Source organism: Eublepharis macularius, chromosome 5 (genome assembly GCF_028583425.1).
Source record: "Eublepharis macularius isolate TG4126 chromosome 5, MPM_Emac_v1.0, whole genome shotgun sequence".
NCBI classification, from domain to species: Eukaryota; Metazoa; Chordata; class Lepidosauria; order Squamata; family Eublepharidae; genus Eublepharis; species Eublepharis macularius.
The window spans coordinates 97,371,121-97,393,973 of NC_072794.1; the positions used below are offsets into that span (position 1 = coordinate 97,371,121).

Sequence of the window (22,853 nt, forward strand, 5' to 3'; positions counted from 1 at the left end):
GGTGGTGGAAGATTGGCTTTTTTTCCTACTTAAGCACAGGGTTAACTTCACTTGATACACTTGATTTATAGGCAGATAGCAAGCTTTGAAAGTCAGCAGTCCCGGCACTGTGTAAATCAGCCTTCCTTATTTATAGTTTCAACAGGAAAAGGAATTATTTCCCAATTCTTTACATTTCTTTCTGAAGCAACCGACCACCCTGTCCTTTGGTTTAAAGCTGTGTAGCTTTACCACAAAATTGGACAGGGGAGGGGGGATGAGGTCTGGGATTGCTCTACTATAAAAGCTTTCAGATTGTGTGTTTTTGGACATCGCCTTTAAAATGGGTTTTTTAAAGCCCACACAAGAGATGGTCTGTGTCTTTAGCTTCCTTTCCCCCTTCCCCTTTCAAACAATTTCTGACCTCTTAGAAAAATAAATAAAAGATAAAGCAAGGCCTGGAATGCTGCAGAATGAGTGTACATTTTACTCTGTTGTTTTCTGCTGGGATTAGTTGTTTACAATGGAGGCATGGGGGAGGGGAGGGGGTGAGTTGCGGCTTTACTGAAATTAGTAGCATTTCAGAGTCATCTTGTTAGGTGGTCTGCACTTTAAAGACTTAAATCCTTGTAATCTACACTTCCATGTCTTCTTGGTCATCACTCTTCTTCTCCATAGTGCCCTCACTTTTAAAAGTCAGCCTCTCAAACCCTGTTTCTCTTTATTGCAGCTGGATAGTAAATTATTATAGCTTAGCATCTTATAACTATGCCTATGTAAATACCACAATATATAGTTTATAAAATCATTCCTTTCTTTTGAATGTAGAAGTAGACCCACTCAGCTATTGGACATTGCTCAGTTACAGAGAAATGGAAATTTCAGTCCTAAACCAAGCTATCAGATTTGAAATTTGTGCTCAGTTTTTTTATAACACTTTTCAATTGTTTATTTATTTATGTTATTTATAGTTCATCTTTCTCATTAAAATTTAAGACAGGTTACAGAGTGTAAGTCAAATACAGTCAACAGGATGGAACAGTCAGTAAACAAAGTAATAAAGTTTGGGATGCAAAAATCTGAAACATAGCTGAAACAAAGCATGAAGAAATTACATAGTAGGATCAAATGGTGCATAGTAGAAACAAATGATGCAGAAATTGCATGGTAGGATCATACTCATATCAACAGTATATACTCAGTATTATAGTCCACAGTGCCTATTCCCGTCTTTCTGAAACATTTTTTACAGTACAGCCCTAATTATCTGTGTAAAAAAGCTCTACTAAATAATTCAATTTTGCTTAGTTTGTGGAATGCCAGGAAGATGGGAGTCTTCCTTACCTCATCAGGCAGGCCATTCCATAAGGTAGGGGACACAATAGAGCGTGCATATGTGTGGGCAGTTGTTGATCTGCCCATTTGCAGGATGGTGCCTGTAGGAGGCATGTCTGCGATGAGCAAAGCTGTGGTGAAGCATAGGGGAGAGGCACTCCTCCAGATATGAGGAACCAAGACCATAAAGAGCTTTATATGTAACGTGCAGTACCTTGAATGCAGCCCAGTAACTGAGCAACTGCAGCATGGGAGTAATAGGCATGCTCCAAACTAGCTCCTAATAACTGACCTTGTGGTATTCTGCACCAACTGGAGTCTCTGAATTGACTTCATGAAACCTATATAGAGTGCATTACAGTAGTCTAGTCTTGATGTCACCATGGCATGGATCCAGGAGGCCTGATCAGCTATCTCAAGGTGGGGGCTATCTTCCTGGCTCATCTGAGTTGAAAGAAAGCATTTTTTGCAGCTGCATTAACTTGTTTCCCCAGCTTTCTTCCTATATAACCAAGTCAGCAAGGGTCTGCTATGCTCCATCAAAAGTGGGAAGCACAGTGTCCTTCAAGATCTCTTCCTTTCCAACCAGCATTGTTTGTTTGTTATGCTGCTTCTCTTCAGTTAAGATCACAAAGCAGTTCACAACAATTACAATGGTTAAAGACTATAAAAAATAATATTAAAAAAATCACAATAAAACAACTAATACAAATAATTAAAAACCACACTAGTCCCAACCCCCACCTATAAAAGCCTATGAATAACATAAAAATTGAAGGTGGGTAAAAATGCACAGCAATTTGCTCTGCCTCACAAAAGAATATTAGATAACAAAGGCATGCCAGAATAGTTCTGCCTTTCAGAGTTTCTGAAACATCAACAGGTCCTACTGAGCAAGAGTGCCTTCCGACAGTGCATTCCAAAGGGAGGGCACCACAATTGTAAAGGCCCTCTTCCTGGTGGAAGAAAGTCATACCACCCTGGGGCCAGGAATGAAGCAGGCCGGGGGGCGGGGTTCATAATGGGAGAGGAGGACCTGAAGGTATGAGGATCCTAAACCATGAAGGGTTTTAAAGATGAGGGCCAACATGTTAAATTGGATCCAGAGGCTAATTGGTAACCTGTGCAGCTGCTTCAAAATTTGTATTATATGAGCTGACCATGGTGACTTGGTCAGGGATTCTGGATTTTGTTTTTTAATTCCTGAAACCCAGATCCGGATTACCCAGATTTTACATCCCTATGAATAATTCCTCTTAAAGTCGTTACAGAGAGGTTGGATTATATGGAGGATAATATTGTGCACTGTGAAACGACCCAAGACGCTCTGAAGATAATTGTTCTCCAATGGCAACCATTTGAGTCTGAATGATGAGGAACTATTTAAATCATGCCAAGGCACATCCCCTGATACCTACTTCTGCCTCCAAACATATCAACAAAATGGCATGATCTGTTGTATCAAAGGCTGCAGATAAGAAGCATGGCCTTTGTCAACATTCAGACAGGAGATCAGCTAAAGCCACCAGGGCTGTCTCTGTCCCACAGCCTGGTCTTAAACCAGACTGAAAAGGGTCCAGAGCACATGAGTCATCCCAGAAGTCCAAGATGTAACCTCTTTTGTGTACTGGGCCTGTCACAATTTGTGGGAGGCTTAGGGCAGCTAAAGAAGCTATAAAATCCTGGCCCAGCCCTGACAAGGAGTATTCAGCATGAATGTTGAAGTCACCCAGAACAATCAGAGCCAAACCACACAAGACAAATTACATGAGGATGCTCAAGTGAAAGGAGACACAGTACTAACCAGGAAGTGTAGTTTGAATTTCACCTCTCTCTACAGAGCAGGCTAGATCGCTCCTCAGAGGGTTTGTTAATAATTGACAGAGCCTTCAGGGAGGCAAAGAGGAAATTTACAAACCCTCTGAAGAGCAATCTTTGCAGCTCTATAGAGAGGTGAAATTAACAAACCTGAGGAGAATCTAGCAGGCTCTAGAAGAGATGAAATTCAAACTACGCTTCCTGGCTAACATTGAATCTCCCTTCACTTGAACATCATCATGTAATTTGTCTTGTGTGGTTTAGCTCTTAGTCTAGGTGTCTCCGGCACCACATCAGAGAGCACCTCTGTCAACTGGGGAGCTAGGCAGGCAGTAAACAAGCCAAATGCCCAGTCTATCCTTAATCCCCAACATAAGGAACATACAAAATTAAAATCACTGAATAAATTCTACTGTACAAAGAAAAAACAATGCAAATTATATTACAGCATTAAAAACAGATAAAAATTTATGTCAGTATTGTATTTAGAGTTTCAAAATTAAATGGACAGCATCTTTTTACAAAAGTTTCTATGCTTAGTCTTTCTTCTTTAACTTTAATTGTTAACAGGAATAGGGCTTCTTGCGAGTAAATGGGGGAATTAGCAGCAAAGAGCAAGGCTATGCGAGAGGGGTAACTGCAAGATAACTCCACCAATATTTATGGGGTCCTTTCCCCAAGGTAGCAGACGAGACTTGGTGCTTTTAAGGTCAAAGAGTATTTTTACTTAAAGAGGAAAAACCAATGTACACACAAGAGGCAATTAAAAGTGGCTAATACACACACACACACAAACACACACAGAGTCCTAGGAAGCTAGTCAGAAATTGGAATAGAGTGAGGGAGGGGGGAAGTATATTTACCAATCTTGGAGAGTGGAGTACTCCACAGAGGAAGAGAGCTTCAAACGTCCAGCATTCTCGGCTAGAGAGAAACTTAGGGATGTGGCCCCAAGGGCTATCAAACAACTATTAAATATGGCAGAGGCCAGACTGCTTACATAATCATCTCTATAAGTGCAGTACAGGTAAGTGCATCATCTCATTTGTGCAGTGCTGTACATGGGTGTTAAATCAACCAGTGCTTCTAATGTTTCTTTTGATCTACAGACCCAAAGGAGCTCTTAGGTTTGTAAAATTATTCAAAAGCTAAAAAACAGATAATATCTGCACATGCACAGACATTGCAACAGGTGTTGCAAGTTCTCAGTTGCCCTGAGGTGGAAACAACAGCACAACAATGGGGTGAAGCAGAGTGAAAGACAAAGATGGAAGGAGGAAGAATAGAATTGGAGACACAGCTACCAGGGAGACAGGGTGCAAGATGGAGCCACCAGGTAGAGCAAGGTCATTGAGCAGAGAAGAAGTTCCCCCTCCTCTGTGAGTCTTCACAAGTCCCCATCTTGGATGGAACTAATTTTGAGCTAAGAAAGGAAAAACAAAGAATGTGGGTTGGATCCTGAATATGGGTTGGATCCTAGTGGCAGAGTGAAACTTTTCTGCCTCTCTCTCCTACTGCAGCCCATTGATCTCCTAGGAGATAGGGGACCCTGAGGAACAACATGGGGGGTCTGTAGTGGGAAGGGGAGAGGGCATAGACTGTCAATTTAGTCTGAATCCAGTCCTATGACTGATACTTTAGTAAAAGCCTGTCCATGGAGAGGGCAGAATAAAAATCTAAAATAAATAAAAGCTCTTACCATTCAAGTCCGAGTAATATGAAGGGTCATTGTAAAGTAATTTCTAATTGCTGTTTGACACATGCACAATCTGAATAAAATATATTGTACCATTATTCATAAATGTCAGAGATGTGATTTATCCTCTACTGATTTACTTGTGCTTTGAGTGGAAGTGTTCTCAAGTGACATATTTGATAAAATATTAAGGGAGATTAACAGTGCAGTCCTAAACAGAGTTTCACTGTAAGTGCATAACTAAGTATTAGAGGTGTGAATATTATTTACCACATTTATTACAAGTAGCTAAAACTGTAGTTGCTAAAAATTGGCACAGGGCAGGAACCCAGAAGTGCCTTCATTCATTGTAATAGTGGCAACTCTGCTCAGGCATGGAACTTTTTCGTTCATCTATCTTCTATATAACCAAAATGATCATCAGCATTAATTGACAGAAAATCCCTCCAAGATACATGAGTTTTCAGCTGAAGTATTGCTCTGTTATATAATTTCTTTCTTGATTTCCTGGTTTATATTCACACCTAACAACTTGATTTTTGTAACAAACTTCTATCAATATTTTGTATTGCTTACATTTCTCAAAACAAAGCTTTATTTCCAGAGCGTGCAGGATTGGTTAGAGTTAACATCAGCAGCGTAGTGGCTAATTTTCTGTTCACTATGGCTATTTCTATTTTATTTTGTAACTTTCCAATGAAATGTGCTCAGCAGATTTTAAGATTTGGAAAGAATCCTTCAATAGTGCTGGAAAACATAAATGTGTTCATTTCTGAACAATAATTTCAGAAACAATAGTGTTTCCTATTAGAAACGTATCTCTCCAATATACACTTGAATACTTTACTTCTAAGTATTGATCAAATATAATATTTGTGATTGTTATACAGAAGCAACACTGAAAACAGAAAATGAAGCTACCATGAAATGCGATGAAAGAAATTTACCTCTTTCTTTTACGCCAGATTTGGGAGGTGGAGCTTGAAATTAAATAAACGCAAAATTCTTTTGTTGGCAGCCTTTATGGTTTGATTTTTAAATGCACACAAAAAGGCATTTGTAAGTAATTTCCAAATGGCTGTATTACATCTGTCAGTGAATGGAAGGAACACCCACAAAATATGTTTAGCTCTTCAAGTTTTTTTCCACTCTTGTAAAAGCTAGCCAAACTGTTCTGTTGTGTGGTAGGAAACACTGAGGGAGCTTAGAATTATCCATATGAGTTTGAAATCCTGAATATATAGATTGAATTCTAAAATATTACCAGTCTTAGTCTGCTTTTGTCACCCTGCTGCCAGAGAATACATTTTCCTGTTTCACTGACATTTGCCATCCAAAATAAAGTTTCTGTCTTTCACTGATTCGTCCAACCTAGCAAATACTGTTTGAAACAGAATTTCTTATCCGGATAAAGCCAACAGTATCGTCACAATACCTTTATTAGGGTCATTTTAAAAAATCACAAAGCAGTGAGCTGAATTTAAAGTTTCACAAAATTCTTCCTCAAATTATACATTAAAAAAGAAAAAGGGGGGGGAGAGATGCTGGTTGGAACTCTTTGCATGCAAATTATATTAATTTGTGCACAAAGAAGCAATAACCACTTAGACATATAAAAGCTGCAGTAAGTATATCTTAAAATCCAAATCTCTGGGCCCAAACATCACAAAAATGCCACTTGTTGCAGCAGAAATAAGCAGAAGCCTAGTGGCACCTTAAAGACTTACAAGATTTTATTCCAACATAAGTTTACATGCAAGTCTCTGCTATACGTTTGATATGCCAGTTTAGAGGGTTGCAGCGTCACCCACCAGTATTAGAGAAAGCACTGGTTGCTTCCATGACATTTGTGCTGTAGTCAGTGCTGCCAAGAAGCTGAGAGTCTTTCAGGATAAGTCCCTTAAAAGGCTTTGGCAGTTATTGTTTGCAGGGACTGTGCCTCAGGTAGGAGCAGCTTTTGTGTGTTACTCACATGTGCCTGGAGAAAAAACAACACTCTGGGTTCCTTGTGGATCCTAGCCAATTTTTTTTCATCTTAGCTGTCTGGGGGCGGAGTAGTCTTCATGCTATCATTGCTATACAATAAATGGAGCTGTTGGAAAGGAAGCAGCTGTGACAGTGCAGCAGGAATAGGGAGCAAAGGGGGAGAGTTGTCTATACAGCCTTTCCCCCATTAACATCTCAATAAGACGCCTTGCCAAGGCAACCTGAGCTAGATGACTCCATCATGTATATCCCTGCAGCCTCCCTGTGTTGGAGGGGGAGGCAGTTGGGCAAGGAGAGTCTTGCCTGTTCAGAATGTCTCCCTTTTCAAACTATAGGCCTGCTCCTCTCTGAACTCTTACGTCTTAGGGAGTTAAATTGTTTTCAACAAGAGGATTGTCAACTCATCTTTGACTGCAGAAAGTCTGATTCTGATTGTGTGACTTGAGATGGGAGTTCGTCTCCTTAGCAACATAGGGCATTATTATTGTTTCCCTGTGAATTTTCATTAAGTCCAGTCAAGGTCTCACTTGATATTTGAATTCTTCTTTATGCCATTGGCTCAGCACAGTGATGAGCCGCCCTGATTCCTTGACAGCAATGGAATAATGATTGTGGCAACCAATAGGGGGAAGACTTCCTTGCAGCTGAATCTACTCTATGTAAACTTTAAGAATACTTTGGACTTTAAATGTGAAAAATCTAGAGTTCCCAATCTTGCTTCAGTTGCAGTTTGGAGAACTAACTTTTAAAACCTTTGATTTTTTGTATTCAGATAATGTTGGGTAATTCTGCAGTCAGAAACAATGAAATATCCTATATTTGCAAAAGAAAAAAAAATCCAAATTTTTCTCTGTTGCAAAATTTGGAGTTTTGGGATTTCGTGCCAAAAACTAGAAGAAGAAAAGAAATATAGCATTATGGCTCAGTGTAGAGAAATGCTGGGGTCCTTAGAAATCCTGAGTAGAAACTATACATATACTTTATTGTATATACGTATATTGCTGTGATTTTCACTCTGTGATTTCTGAATTATTGTACCCAATTATTTTTCATTAACCTTTGTGGCTTCTGTGCAATCCTACGTTGGGACTGTGCAGTCGCAGGACAGCTATGAAGAAGATTTCCAGAGCTTTCTAGAAGACTAGGAGTGCCCCTCCTCCCTTTGGCATTTTCCTGCCAAAAACATCATATGACCAGGAGGAGGGGCAGTATTTCCTCAGTTCTCTTTTTGTCACTGCAGAGAGAGGATTCCTATTGCTGTTCTCTGCTTTTCCCTCACATCCTTGAGACTGAGCAGAATGTATTTCTTTTAGAAGTTTTTAACCCTCAATAGACATTTTAGTGAAAAATACTATTACATTTAAAGAAGAACAGTTTCTGTCTTCATCGCTATGGCTCAGTAGAGGCGTCTTCAAGATGCTGGAAAACACAAGCCTGATGAAAGGCACCTCCTCCCTCCATAGCACCCTTGAGGCCAGAGGTGAGGCCTGTCAGAGACTCCTCACAACAACTGTTCTCCAAGGTTGGGACTTAATGCCAGCCTGATTGCTTCGCTAGCACCCTTGAATACCAAGTGCAAAGTCCAGAGGTGTGGCCTATCAGAGCCTCCTCACATGGGCTCCTCTCCAAGGCTATGGCTTCATTCCAGCCTGATTGCTTCCCTGGCACCCTTGAGTACCAAGTGCTAAGTCTGGAGGTGTCGCCTTTCAGAGCCTCCTCACAATGGCTCCTTCTCTGAGGCTGTGGCTTCACACCAGCCTGATGAAAGGTAATTCTAGATTAAAGGTAAATCCAGAGGTGTGGCCTTTCAGAGCCTTCTCACCATGGCTCTTCCTTCAAGGCTTCAGCGACACATCAGCCTGATTAAAGGCACTTGCCTCCTTGATTCCGAGGGAAGAAGCCTGGAAATGTGGTCTGATTGAGCCCTCAGTTCCAAGACTATTTCCCAAAAACTTTGACTGCATGCCTGCCTAGATTATGGCCTCTCCCCTCCCTGGCTGTGTCGGTTCTGAGGGGAGACACATGGAGGTATAGCATAACAGATCTCTCAGTTGGGAGGCTGAGAGGCTTTTTTCCCCTAAGGGTTTTGACTGCCTGCCAGCCTGAATAGGCCTCTCCCCTCTTTGGCTGTGAGGGCTCTGACAGGAAACACCTGGAGGTGTAACTTAACAGAGGCCTGGGGTCTGAGGCTTGAGAGGCTTTTCCCCCAAGGCCTTTGGAAATGTGCCTGCCTGACTCAAGAAATCACTCCTCTTCTCTGGCTGTCCTTGGTTCCGAGATGCAGTCCCCTAGAGGCAGGAGTTAACACAGCTAACATAGCAGCCTAGGACCAACAGTGTAATTATTGGAACTCCTCAGCTGCTTCTGTTTTAACAGAGATGATAAACCTGCACTTCTAAGCGCAATGCTTTTTGAAGGTAGTTTTTTCATGTTGGTTCCATGTATAACCACACTCCCTTTTTCCTACCAGAGAATATTGCTGGTTCTCCCCAGAGTTCTCAATCTCATTGCTGTAAGATTCAGCATTTAGGAATGTCCAGAGGGTCTCTTTTAGTCAGCACAGAATAAACTTTATTCTGCAGAAACAAAGAAAAGAACACAAGGCCTACCTCAGACCATCCCTAGCAGTCCTTCAGCCAGTTTAACAACAACAACATTCAATTTATATCCCGCCCTTCAGGACAACTTAACACTCACTCAGAGAGGTTTGCAAAGTATGCCTTTTATCCCCACAGCAATCACCCTATGAGGTAGTGTAGCTGAGAGAGCTCAGGAGAGCTGTGATTGACCCAAGGTCACCCAGCTGGCTTCAAGTGGAGAAGTGGGGACATAAGTATACAGACATAAGTAAAACCTGGACTGGAACTACTCCAGAATTTAGTATCCTAGGGCTAACATAAAACATGAACCAGGCTCCACAGCATTACAGTTGCATTGCTAGGACAGAGTTCTTATTGCAATTGTGTTCATCCTGTCTCCTGTATGACACCATTTCTAACGAGCCAGTTTTGTATAGTGGTTAGAGCATTGGGCTAGGATCTGGGAAATCCAGATTCAAATGCCATTCTACCTGAAAGGCTTGCCTGTGACTTTGGACCTGTCACATTCTCTCAACCTGGTTTGCTTTGCAGGATTGTTGTGTGGATGGAATGGAAAGGTATAAAATGTTATAGCCACGTTGAGTCTCCACTGGGGCTGAAAGGTGGGGTTCAGATAAACTTCACAGCCACCTTCTTACATTTCTACTCAGAAAGGGTACCCAAGGATAAGAAGTTCTTGAAACGCAAACTATAATGAAATTAGCTGCTGTCAGGATCCCTGGTGCAGTCTTTTAGCAAATTTATACTTCATTCCAGTGGTCATCATTATTATTGTTGATGGCCTGCAAATTAAATAGCACTTCATCTGTAATTCGGAGACTGTAGACTGTGAATGCTGTAAACTGTTAGTCTATATGGGAAGCCGAATTACCCTGCTGTAATTTTTCCTTTAAACTGCTAATCAGCTGGTCGTTTGTCCCTTTTACCATCCTCTTTGAAGGGAGCTTGAAAGATGTTTTAACCCCATCTTGGGTCATAAAGGGTATTGGCCAAGGTGTTATAAATTGAGGCCATTGAACATCTTCAATAGCAGATGGCATCTTTGTAGAAAAAGATAAAAGCCCAGTGGCTCCCTAAGGGCTAGCATTTATTTGCTATGAGCTTTTGTGTGTGCAGCTTACTCCCTCAGATATCTTACGTGTTTCACAGCCTGTAACTGTAGTGTATGTGACAAGTCTGTTCCTTTAATCTGGAGCTGGACTGCTCTAGTCCATGCTAGGACTTTAAAAAAAAAAGATAGTGTCTGTTATTGTGACTTCACACAGAGACTCTGAATTCTTCTTTCCAAATAGACAGCACTCTGTGGGGAGGAACAGGCTTGCTGTTGAATCCTTTGCATTCTTCTATCCTTATTGATGATTTACTGTACAAGAGAAAGTGAAAAATTTAGTGGTCTGCTGCCTTGTCCAACACTCAGTTTTCCTACCATTCTTTTTCATGTCTTTGTTGCTTTATGGGCTCAAAAGACCCAAAGTCTTCCCCACTTCTCTCAGGGGAGGTCGCCTGCCCTCCCATTAATTGAACTATTCAGTTCAGTATTCCCTCTGACTCTGAAAAGAGTGTTATTTTTAGTACTCCTTATTTGTTAAGGAGGAAAGATGGAAAAGCCTATTTTTGGTCTAGGTGATCTAATTTTGTGTATTGTAGTCTTTACAGTTGTGCTTGGCTGTCTTATTCATACATCTCTCTAACCGTCCTGCAGAAAGTCTCTCTGCTATTGGGGGTGCAGACTTCTAGTGACATAATTCCAACACCTTGGATGTTTATAAAATGCCCGACAACTAGCGTATTCTATTTGAGGCTGCAATATAGTTTTTTCCTCTGATCTAATGATGGTTGGTTACAGACCGGTTCCAGAGCAAACCCTCCCCTCCCTTTTTTGTCCTACTAGATGAAAAAGAGCTTCCTTTGCCTTTTCATTCTTAGTCAACCCACATTTTACTAAGCTCATTCAGTGTTTTCACTTTCACAATTGCAGTTCTGTGTTCTCATATCCCTGTAATGTGTCACCTTGGCAGTTTAAGTTTCACACTTCATGGGATACCTAAATTTGTTTTCTTCTTTCCTAGTCAGAGCATATGTGCACAATTCTCATGTTTTCAATGCTCTGTTCTTCCCAGAGCGCACTCATGATGTTGTGACTCTGAGATTTAGTGCCATCTCAGGGGCTGCCCTTGCAGTATGGGGGCCCTACTATGAGAGTGTGCCTCCAGGTGGCTCCTGGTCCTATGCAAAAATGACTTTATAATACTACTACTACTACTACTACTTTCCCCAAGAATACTAGACATACCTTACCTTTCTTTGTCTTTTGTTTTTACTCCAAATGCTCCATATCATTGCAATGCATTGCAATAATGTTTCCTCAACTAACTGGCACCAACTCCTAGATACTCTCATTGGAGGCATGGGCTATTTGGCCTTGCAACACACTGTGATGATCCATTGCCTGCCCTTTTGTTTGTTCTTTTGCTACCAGGGACCCCGTCATTGGGGAATGCCCTGGCTAATCCAGCTGGCAAGGTATCTCCTTGCAGAGAAAAAAAGCCAGGGAATCACTTATACAAGAATATATAATTCCGTATATCATGTGAAAGTGCAATAGTGCAAAAGTGCAATGATTCAATTATGATAAATTTACAATACTGTGTATTTTTGTATTGTAAATTTATCATAATTGAATCATTGTACTTTTGCACTATTGCACTTTCACATGATATACGGAATTATATATTCTTGTATAAGTGATTCCCTGGCTTTTTTTCTCTGCAATTTGTAATTGTCGGTCTGGGGTTGCCCATAGTTTTGTCCAGTGGCAAGGTATCTCCTGGCTGTTTTTTGCTGCGCAGATTGTTCCACTAGTAGCACAGGGTTCGTTGATGGTGCATACTATCTGTCCTTTCTTTGGCCCCTGCTTCACTGTTTTCGTTATTCTGGTGTGGATCTGCTATGTTTTCACTCCCACTGATGGCTTTGGCAGTTGTGGTCAGCTCCTTTTCTGGCACTATAGCAATAGTCTCAGTTTTTTTCTGAGTGGCAGTTTCTGTTCCTTGATTACCCTATCTTGTACCTCTAAATGGGCAAGAATCTCCCTCTACTGAGGCTATAGCAGGGCTTAGACTCTTCTTCTTGTCCTATTGACTTTGGGAGTTGGGACTCAAATTCTAAATATTCCTTTTCCTTATTGGATCTCCAAAGACATTCCAAGTAAGGGTATAATCCCTTGTTAACTTTTTGTACCTTCTTGGTGCTTTGTTTTTAGTGTTCAGCATTTCCACCTGTGGAATGAGGACATTGTGGGTTTCTGACCAATGCCCCCCCCCCCCACATTTATAGAGTGTCACAGTGTTAGCATGTCCAATGCCATGGCCAGAATTCTCCACCAGGGGTTGGCTTTCAGCCCTCATGTCTCACAACACTATTGGTTGTATTAGTCATTCAGGCTCCAAGAGAGACTCTTCTTTTGTGGGTCGGTAGAGGCCTTACACTCTCCCTTGAGTGCATGACTGTTCAGTGCCTTTTACCTAGCATGACCCTCCCCACCGAGTGCTGTTTTTTCCTTTGTTGCATTCCTGTTTGTAATTTGCCAGGGACACTTTTAGAGGGCTCCCAAGTTCTTTAGAAGCACATCTAGGTTAATGTCAATGAGACACTAAGCATCTGTTGGAAAGGTGGTCCTCTATAGTCTCTTACTTTGAGAGCTTCACACCCACCTCCTTCAGTGAGTGAGCTTGTTACTCTTCCAATTTGGGACTACACAAAAGCCATGAAGATGAAAACAGGGGTGCACTTACGAGTGGTCTTCTGTGCAAGCACACATCCCTCCCTCCTGCCCCACTGTAAACTCTCTGAAACCTTAGTTTCTGAGGGGTCTCCAGTGGCAGCATGGAGAGAACTGAAGGAATAGTACCCTTCCTCCTGGTCATGTGATGTTCTTGGCAGGAAGGCACCTAAGGGAGGAAGGATGCTCCTAGTCTTCTAGAAAGCTCTGGAAATCTTCTCCATGGCTGGCCTGCATGTACGCAGTCCCAATGTGTTCCTGTTCAGAAGACCACTCAATGAACAATACTTACAGGCAAGTGCAACCCTGTTTTTTCATGAGGGTTATCACACTGCATGATGAAATCACCTCCATAAGTAGCTAGGTACCTGAGATTTAGTTTTCCTATTCCGACAGTAATTCAGAAGCAAGGAAAGTTTCCATTAACTGACTATTGTGTGTGTGCAAAAAGGATTTAATGCCAGTGAATGCTTCCAGAGTGTAGGACATTGCATTGTCTGATGGTGGATTCAAATGGACAGATAGGTAGAGAAACATTGCAGTTCATAGTTTTAGATGGGTAGCTATGTTGGTCTGTAGCAGAAGAGTAAAATTCAGGTTCAGTAGCACAACTGGATTTCTAGGGTATGAACTTTTGAGAGTCAAAGCTGTTTTGGTGATTTTGGCAGGCCAGGCACTAAGAATATGGAGGTTATTTCTTTATCCCCTACTATGTTGAAAGCAATGTCTTTTTAAAATGATCCTATGCAAAGAGTATGGGCAAGATAATCTACACTTCTCCATATCGGCTATGTCCATGTTATTCTAGAAAATAGTATGTGCAAGGTTGCAACAATTGGGAATCTATGAACCAGAGAACATTCCATGCTTTATTCTCATGGCTTTTGTGTGGTTTAACATAGCAAGTTATTTGTATGTGCATGAATATAAAGTCAGGGGCAATATTTACCCTAATTTACCTTTAAGGGGGGGGGTCTGCAAAGCTGTAAATGCTGCAAATAGAAAAGTATCATGAATGTGAAAGGTGGCAACTGTCTTGTCTTTGTCCTTTTGTATACATCCTTCATGACATCTGGCAGTAGAACAGTCATAGTAGCTAAGCACCCAGACTGGGAAAGGAGAAGGCTGGAACTTGGGTAAAGGCAGGTTTTAGATTGTAGGTCTCCCCGTTCTACACACACACAGACCCATTTTTACAAATTATCTCCTGATGCCCTTGGCTGTTGTGGTACTGTTTGGTTTGGGTACCTGCTACTGTGCTTGATCTGATTTCCAGTTGCATTTTAAATTCCCATTTATGTTTATATTACAGGTGTATTCTACAGAATTGTGTTGTATGCCACAATGCAGTGATAGAGAAAGGAGCTGACATCAAAGACTGTTTGATTGGAAACAGCCAGCACCTGGAACCCAAATGTAAGCAAAACTAATCGTCTTTTTACTCAACTAGTGGTAGTTAAAAAGGCTGGTATTCCTAACCCATCTCCTCTTGCAAGATTTCTTTAATCTTTTCTCAAGTAGATCAGTATACAAGTGAACCAGAGAAAGTTAGTGGATTTAACTGGACATAGTGGTTGTAAAAGAATCTTCTTGAAATAAGGCTTGTACACTGATGAATTCTTCTCTTAAGTGAAAACAGCAGCAAAACTCCTGTTGACTCTGTTGAGGATAAAAGTTATATTTTAAAGGGATCTGTTAGGAGCTGTCAGTGAACTATGACTATCGTCAGTACTCAAGCCAAAGCAAGTATCATTGGTAAAGTGCATATTGATCAAGCATGCAGCACAGTAGTTGGTGTGGTGGGGAAACATTTATACAAAATGCCTATCTACATGCCCACCACCTGACCCCTATCCTGTTGCATGTTCACTCTTTGGCTCCTGACAATTTGTTACATTTTTATATTGTTATTTGTCCAAGGAGCTCAGTGTGGCCGACATGCCTACCCTCCTAAATCCCTTCAACAACTCTGTGAAGTTGGTTAGGTTAAGACATAGAGACTGGCCCAGTCACTCAGTGTGCTTCATGTCTTGAGTGGGTCTCCTTGCTCCTAGAATGACACTGTAATCACTGCACCACTCTGGCTCTTTGGACCTGTGATACGCACCAATCTGGGACCAATTTCAGCAACGTGAAAGTATCTGCTGTCTTACAGGCACATTTGTGAGTGAATCACAAGTTTGTCTTCTGGACGTAGCAGCTTACAGAATTATACAATGCGGCCCAGAGCCTCTGAGATCTTTGAAAACGTTGCCAGTAGAGGCTACAAGGGGCAATGTGCTGCTTTCTGCCTGGATCCAGAAGGCAAGTTGCTATCCAGGTGAAGCAATACAAAGATATGAAATAAAACCCAACCCCCCCTCTCAGCCTCATGTGAAGCATGAGGGCTGGACTCTAGAAAGAAGTTTGTACTACAGGCTTGGAAACTGCTTCATCAGGATGGATAAACCTGATCTTGACAAAGGACAGACCGGCTAAGTGATCTGCCCTCAACCCAATCTTGATAATTAATATCTATTAGGGGGGTGAGGTTGGTGGTTCATTGCTTTGGGTGTTGAACTGTAATGAAAGCATTGCATGAAGTAATTTGTTTTGCAGTGGGAATGGTTTGGTTGTGCTTCTCCCCCCCCCCTTTTTTTTTCTTTTTCTTTCAAGCAATATGATTTTTAGGTCTCACCTGCCTGCAGTGGAAAGGTTTTGTATATACAGTGTACAGCTCTAGTTGCAGAAGTGTTTATGCTATATTTTTGTCTTTTAATTTGGACATAGATTGATTTAGTAGTCATGATGGTGAATGAACACTGTACAGGCTCTCTCTGATTTATAGTTATTTCTTTATTACTTCATTAAGATTTTTAACCTACCTTAGTCCCCCAAATTTTGGGTGAGTAACATTTTAAAACAATGAGTGATCAATCTTTTAGGGTGCATCTGGACTCGTATCTTACTGGCCTTCTAAAGAGCAAACATCCAGTAGCACCTATAAGACTAACATAATTTGTGGTAGGGTATGTTGTTTTATGAGTCACAGCTCACTTCTTCAGATAGGTCTTCTAAAATCCACCATTAGAAGAGTGCCATGCTCATCCCTGGCTCCAGAATGTTTGCTTGTGGGGGGAGGGCACCAAAGTGAAGAACAACCCCAAGAATTCCTCTCTCTTTTCTTTAACTCTTCCCATTTTAATATTCCAGTACTCACTTCACTCAGATGAGAAAGGATCTCAAGAGTAATCTCATCTCACCTAATCTGCTCACACTGCCCAATACCCAACCAAATGTTAACAAATCTATACTTAATTTTACCATTGTTCTGTTAATGCAACATGTCTTGAAGAAGCACGAAAAAGCTTCCACAAGCAGATTTTGTGATTCCTCATAGCTTTCTGTTGCTTAACTGTACAGTGCATTCTAACAATCCAGCTTTTTCACACTACAGAGTGCTGCTGCACGTGTTTTGACGGGTGTTCCTTATAGGACACATATCACACCAATTCTGCAGCAGCTCCACTGGCTCCCCGTGGAATTCCGGATTTGGTTCAAGGTGCTGGTTTTGACCTATAAAACCGTAAACGGACTAGGACCAGCATACCTAAGGGACTGCCTCTCCCCGTATGTGCCCCAGAGAATGCTCCAATCAGCTGGAAAATATCTGCTGGTGGTCCCTGGCCCCAGGGAGGCTCGGTTGGCCTCAACCAGGGCCAGAGCCTTCTCAGTCCTGGCCCCAACCTGGTGGAACTCTCTGTCTGAGGACACCCGGGCCCGTCAGGATCTTCTATCATTTCGGCGGGCCTGTAAGACAGAGATGTTCCACCAGGCGTATGGTTGAGGCCAGCATGAGATCCTTACTGAGCCTCCCACCAGCCTCCCACTATGTTTGGGGTTATACAGTGTCCACCGGCCAGCTGCCCAACATATGGGTACAGCACGGGACTATGTAATGCCCATTCGTTGCTGACCCACGTATGGGTTGCAGTACATTATCTGTACACTTCCCTTCTCCTGTATGTTGATGGGCAGGAATCTGGAACTGACCCCATCTTGGGACAGTTATTATCTGTTTGTTGTTTTTATGATGAAGTGTTGTTTTATGGTTTTAATATTTGTATTATATTTTTATAATCTGTTGTACCTCACCCTGAGCCTGCTTGCGGGAAGGGCGAGTTAGAAATGTAATAAATAACAACAACAACAACAACAATAATTCTTTATGATGCTGCAACCCTTCAGAGGGTTGTGTCTGGTTACATTGAACTTGGAATTTGGATGAACTTTTAATTTGCTAGTAGTATTAGATGCTAAGAAACTAGGACTTTTCAAGAAGAACCAAGAAGAACCAGTTATAGCTTCCTATTGCCATTTTTGGTGTGTACTAATAGTTACGGAGATGTAAGTTTCAAACTATTCGTGTTAGCTTGTTGGGTAGATGATATTGAAAACTGCCAAATGTTCTGATTTCCTAGGCTTAAAGTCAACCATATAACCCACCCAGTTAATTTGCCATAACCCAGAGTTTACAGTAGCCTTGATGTCTAAGTTTACTTCCTTTTGAGGAATCCAGAGGCAATGTAAACCTTTCATAAACTCACGCTCCATCCATGGCTGTTATCACACTGCTTACCAGCCACCAATGGTCTGATTCAATGTAAGGCAGCTTCATGTATGGTATGGGTGTTGTTGTTGACCTGTAACATTTTCCCTGAGTGGATATGGACATCAGTCATACCATCAGGAATTCATTTGTTTGCTTATCCTCCTGTTTTTGAAAAATACGTGAATGAAGAGACCAGGCAAAATTGACTGGGGAGGTTACTACTCTTCCTCAGAAAATGGAAGCACTTAGTGAATGGCCTCTAATGCAGATTCCACAAAAGATAGGTTCAAATGGGAGCAAATGGTCCTTGATACACTAGACCCAGAACATTTATGGCTCTATAGATAGATCAAAGCCAACTCTGTGAATTGTGCCCAGGAATGAAACATCTTTGAAGGGAGGAGAAACATGTTCCCAAAGACTATTCTTAGTTGGCAGTCTGTCTGAACCAGCTGCGGTTTCTGAAGGGTTTTCAAAGGTAGCCCTATGTATAATTTCTATCCAGTAGGTGCTACTGTTGAGGCGCCAGCCGTAGCTCATCACAGTCTTTTGTGCCATTGTTGTTATTTGAACATCCAGTCTTAAAGCTGGATCTAGAAGTACCCAAACTGTGCCCTTGATCCTTAAGGAAGAATGAAACTCCATCCAGAGCAAGGGAGACCCCACCATCCTGAGATAATCACTTACCAAAAGCACTTTTGTCTGAAACTGTTCAATTCAGATATTAACCTTCATCCAAGCTTTCCAACAGATAAGAGGTGGAATCAGTGGAGTGAGGTGTCTCCCATTCCCAGTCCTGATAGGCAATCCAGAATGATACCATTAATAGGTATTTCAAGACCTAACTACAGATTTCAGAGCCCTTGCATTCTGTCCATGTCCACTGCAAAGACTTTCAATGAGACATGCAGTTTGAGTTTCATGCTCAGAACTTATTTCCCAGGCACATGGCGGTCTCTAATTGGTACTACAACACACAAGAAGTCTTCCTGGTTGTACCTCCATGCTGTTATTTCATACTGAAATAGTCCTGGGGAGCCACTGTTTGCCCCAGTGGGGAAAGTTACATGTACTGATGCCTACATGTAAGTTTTCTCAGTGGGGCAAATAGTGGCTTCCCAGAGCTGTTTCAGATCAGGAAAATGGCATTGGGGGATATGGTGGATACACCATACATGCTGTAGTCCTGTGAATTGAGTTCCAAGCATGGAACTTTCATCACCTGTCTGAATGAAAGTCCTCATAGTGGACTCTGATAGGATATGAGGATTTTGTAACATGTCCTTAGCCCTCAGTCTTCTATACATCTTTGGAAATTAACTCCTGCCCATCTCTTCATTGCTTTGCTCTGGGTAAGATGTTTGCTGTTTTCCCCTTGGCTCTCAAATTTTATGCAAGAAGACTTAGTAACCAGATACAATGCAGTCATGGCTCAACAAAACGTTCTTCTGCATAAAGATACCTTCCTTAATGCTTGGCCACAACAAAATCATCATCATTTAGCAGGAGGCTCAAAAGATTATTGTTTTAGTGAAAATGTTTTGCTAGTAGATGGTTTGGTTTTTTACCAAACTGGTGAATGAAAGAAATATGGCTTTTTGTAATAGGCCTATTAAATACCTCTTTCTAGGGGGGTGCACAAAAAAAAAGAGTTTGACTTAAACCAGGCTCGGGTATCAGGGATACCAGAAAAATTTAGTGTCCCTGAAATCCAGGTCAGGTTCTCGAATCCAGTTTGGTAGAATTAGAGGATCCTGATTTTATCCAGCCATTATTCCCTATGGGAAAAAATATCTGGGAAGCTAGGGGGTGCATTTTTCAAGCAAACTCCACCACATTTGTAGGGAACTTACTTTTTCCTGTCCGCTAAAGCACCCCCCCCCCAAAGTTTCAGGAAGATTGGGCCCAGGGGTCCAATTCTGTGGGCCCCTGAACAAGGTGCCCCTAGCCACTCTCCATTGTTTCCTATGGGGGAAACAATTATAAGGCGAGAAATCCTAAACAAAGGCAACCCCTGGCCAAAAGCCAGTCCCAGTGCAAGTCCCACTCCCAATGCAAGCTGAACCAACAAAGCCCAACAGAACCAAATTACAGCAAGGGGACCAGTGTCAAACCAGAAAACCTTCCCAAACTGAAGCAAACAGGGATGAGGCCATGGAGTTTAAAAGGCAGCTGGAGGTGTTTTGAAGGACAATTTTGGAATTCGGGTGGGGGTGGAGGTGGGATGATAGGGAATCCACAGCCGTCACTTCACAGAGAAAAGCAGTCAGCAGAGCAGTAGCAAGCGAGAGGGCAGCAGCACAAAGTGGCTCAGAGAACTGAGGCAAGCTACACAGCAGGAGAGCAGTGCAAGGCCAGTGGGGGACAGGAGGCAGCAGGCAAAGAGACTGGGAGAGGAGTCAGCTGGGAGTCATGGGGAGCCATGAGGGCACAGGCTGAGGGAGATGGTCTTGTCCCCCACCCCATGCCTGGAAAGAAAGAAAAAAAGCCAGCCTGCAGCACTGTCAGATTAAGCCAAATAAACTCAGTTTAATCTGGCCCATTAGTATCTGGCTTCCTGGATCTGATCTGGGATTCTCCATTTTGAACCAGCTAGCTAGATTTTGCTAGATTGACATAAATCCAGCTAAGTAACTGGTATTTGAATGCCAGATCATACACCCCTACCTCTTTCCCCATTGATCACCTTCCCCATTGGAAGATTCAAAAGCCCTCAACCACCACACATGGATTGCCTTTGTGAACTCATGAAACCTCGTATCTAAGTGGAGAATTGCATTCTTGGAGCTGCAGTTGTTCCCAAAGAGTTGGGACCCTAACTGTATTAGGCCTCTGTGGTTGTACCAGGCCATCTTCTAACTGTCCAAATAAAGTCTGAGAGGAATAGAGCAAGTATTCACTAGAAGCTCCCGTTCACCCTACCTGTATAAACAAATCAGCCCCACCACCTGTTTTGCCTCTCTCATCAAATGGAACTTCCGGAGCTGACTTGCATCTTGACCTCTTGCTGCAGCTGCTCCCTGTGTCCTGAAGCCTTCGTAGATATCCCCTCCATTCCAACTCACATCCATTAGACCAATTTAGGGGGAATGAGTTGTTCTTTCCCTCCCAGGGAAGCACTAGCTGGAGCCACCCACAGTGTATATTTGTGTCCTAGTCCTCTTCTTTCTAAAATAACAACAACAATAACAACAACTACAACTATCTGGCTTTTAAAGCATGCAAATACACAGCAGTGTCTTTCATCACTGGTATATAATAGAGCAGTAATTCTGTGCCAGGGACTGTTTTCTATTTTATTTTAAAGAGTTTATAAAACAGTGTATGTAATTGAGTGAGTAAACTGAATGTTTTCTGGAGCCCCTTAGGGCTGAAACTTCATGGTGGTCCTAGGGTTTGGCCCTAACCCCTTCTCTCCCTGCTTTCCTCCCCCTCCTCCTTTCCAGCTTAGCCTTGCCACCATCACAACCAGTTGGTCAGAGGCTAATTGAGCAAACAACAAGGAGATGCTTTCATATTCCTCCCAAAGGCAGGGCTCTCGAAGAGAGATACTGCCAGCAAACATCTGCTGTCCTGTGGAGGAAAATACTTTGTCATTAATGCCCTATGTCATGGAAGAGTTTTTTGCAGCAATGGAGTCATTTCTGTCCCTGTGTTTGTTCACATAACTGTTTATTTGTCACAGAAGCTCAGCAGTCTCCTAGGTCCCAAACTTTCTGCCAAGCTCGCTCTGCCTACATTTTCTGAGGGCTTGCTTGTTGCAGTAGTCATCAGTTCCCACCAGAAATGCCTGTGTAACACAAGTATCACCATTCTCCAGGCCATTCAGTTTGGAGAGCACAGAACAAATGAGCCAGGCACTATTCCCTCATCAAGTACTAATCAGAAATCTTGGTGTGGACTCTGGAGCTGCTTGGCACAGATGCTCGCAGTCAGAAACAATTGTGCCAAGTGGAGTCCAAATTCTGGGACTCTTTTGAAAAGTACCTTCTTTAAACTCTTTCTTTTCTTTGTGGCTTGAATGCATCTGTAACCCTGCCAATGGCAAATGAAAGACAGCCTGGTAAGACATTTCTGAGGAGGTGGAGAATTTGCAAAAGCCTATCTGGATATTGAAAATGAAGTAAAGGTGGCTGAAAAGAACTGCCCCTCGACCTAGGACTGAAGACTCCCAGACACAGAAGAGGTTTCAGCTCCTCGCCAACAGGGAGTTGTGGGGAGGCAGGTTGAGCTGTGCTCTCATTTCCACAGTACTACCTTCCTTTGATCCTGTGTGGTTCCAAGCTGATGCCTAGATATGCACCTGTCAGCCACAGCTGCTGTTTCTTCTGTGCTTTTATTGTTTATTGGCAGTGACACATGCATGTAAGCAATCATATTAAAGTCACCTTCTGCTGTTTGGTCAGTTGCCTCCACTGGAATAAGCAGATTTGTTTTAGCACAGCAGTCTTTTTCTTTTGCCCCTCCCCCATATCCTATCCTAAGTTTAATTCGAAAAGGCATTGGTTTTAACTCACAGCTACTGTTCTCTGTCTCTTTTGCAGCTAAACACATTAATGAAGTTATTATGGGTACTGAACAGCTGATGGAAATCTGAGTTTGGTGGACTTAAGGATGATATTCTGGCCTTGTGGGGCAGTAGCACAACTTCAGATTCTGCTTAATGAGCTCTGTCCTGGCTGCATTTACACAGCTCCCTTTCTTGCTTCAGTTTCCTATTTACACTTTAATAAAGGAATATTACCGAGATGTCTTTCTGTCTCTTCCATTTGGCTCTTCCTGCACTCCTCCACTTACTGACATGTAAGCTGCTTTGCAGAGGGTAATATTGGTTCCTGCAAATACAGTGAATGCACTACTTTGCCAGCCAAGCTAGCAGCAGGACCACACAGATTGTGTTCAGTCAAAAGAACAGCTTAGCTGGTCTAAATGTGATGAAAGTGCCAACTTTCTGGGTTCCAGTACTGTCAAGAAGTACAAGATAGTACAAGATAGTTCAAACTGAGGCTGACTCAAAACTATCACATTACAGCTGGAGAAAAGACTGACATGGCAGGGTTAGTTCAA

General features: G+C 42.2%; 1 protein-coding gene across 2 annotated transcripts in view; it reads left to right on the plus strand.

The window, feature by feature from the left end:
* The window catches only part of EIF2B3 (eukaryotic translation initiation factor 2B subunit gamma), a 191,148-nt gene extending 168,613 nt beyond the window's left edge, over positions 1-22,535 (plus strand). For both annotated transcript variants that reach the window (XM_054981225.1, XM_054981226.1), the window contains exons 11-12: positions 14,508-14,611; positions 22,331-22,535. In XM_054981225.1, the coding sequence (XP_054837200.1) occupies positions 14,508-14,611; positions 22,331-22,383 (157 nt within the window). In that variant the 3' untranslated portion in view covers positions 22,384-22,535. The remainder of the gene's footprint in view (positions 1-14,507; positions 14,612-22,330) is intronic.
* The last annotated feature ends 318 nt before the right edge of the window (positions 22,536-22,853 follow it).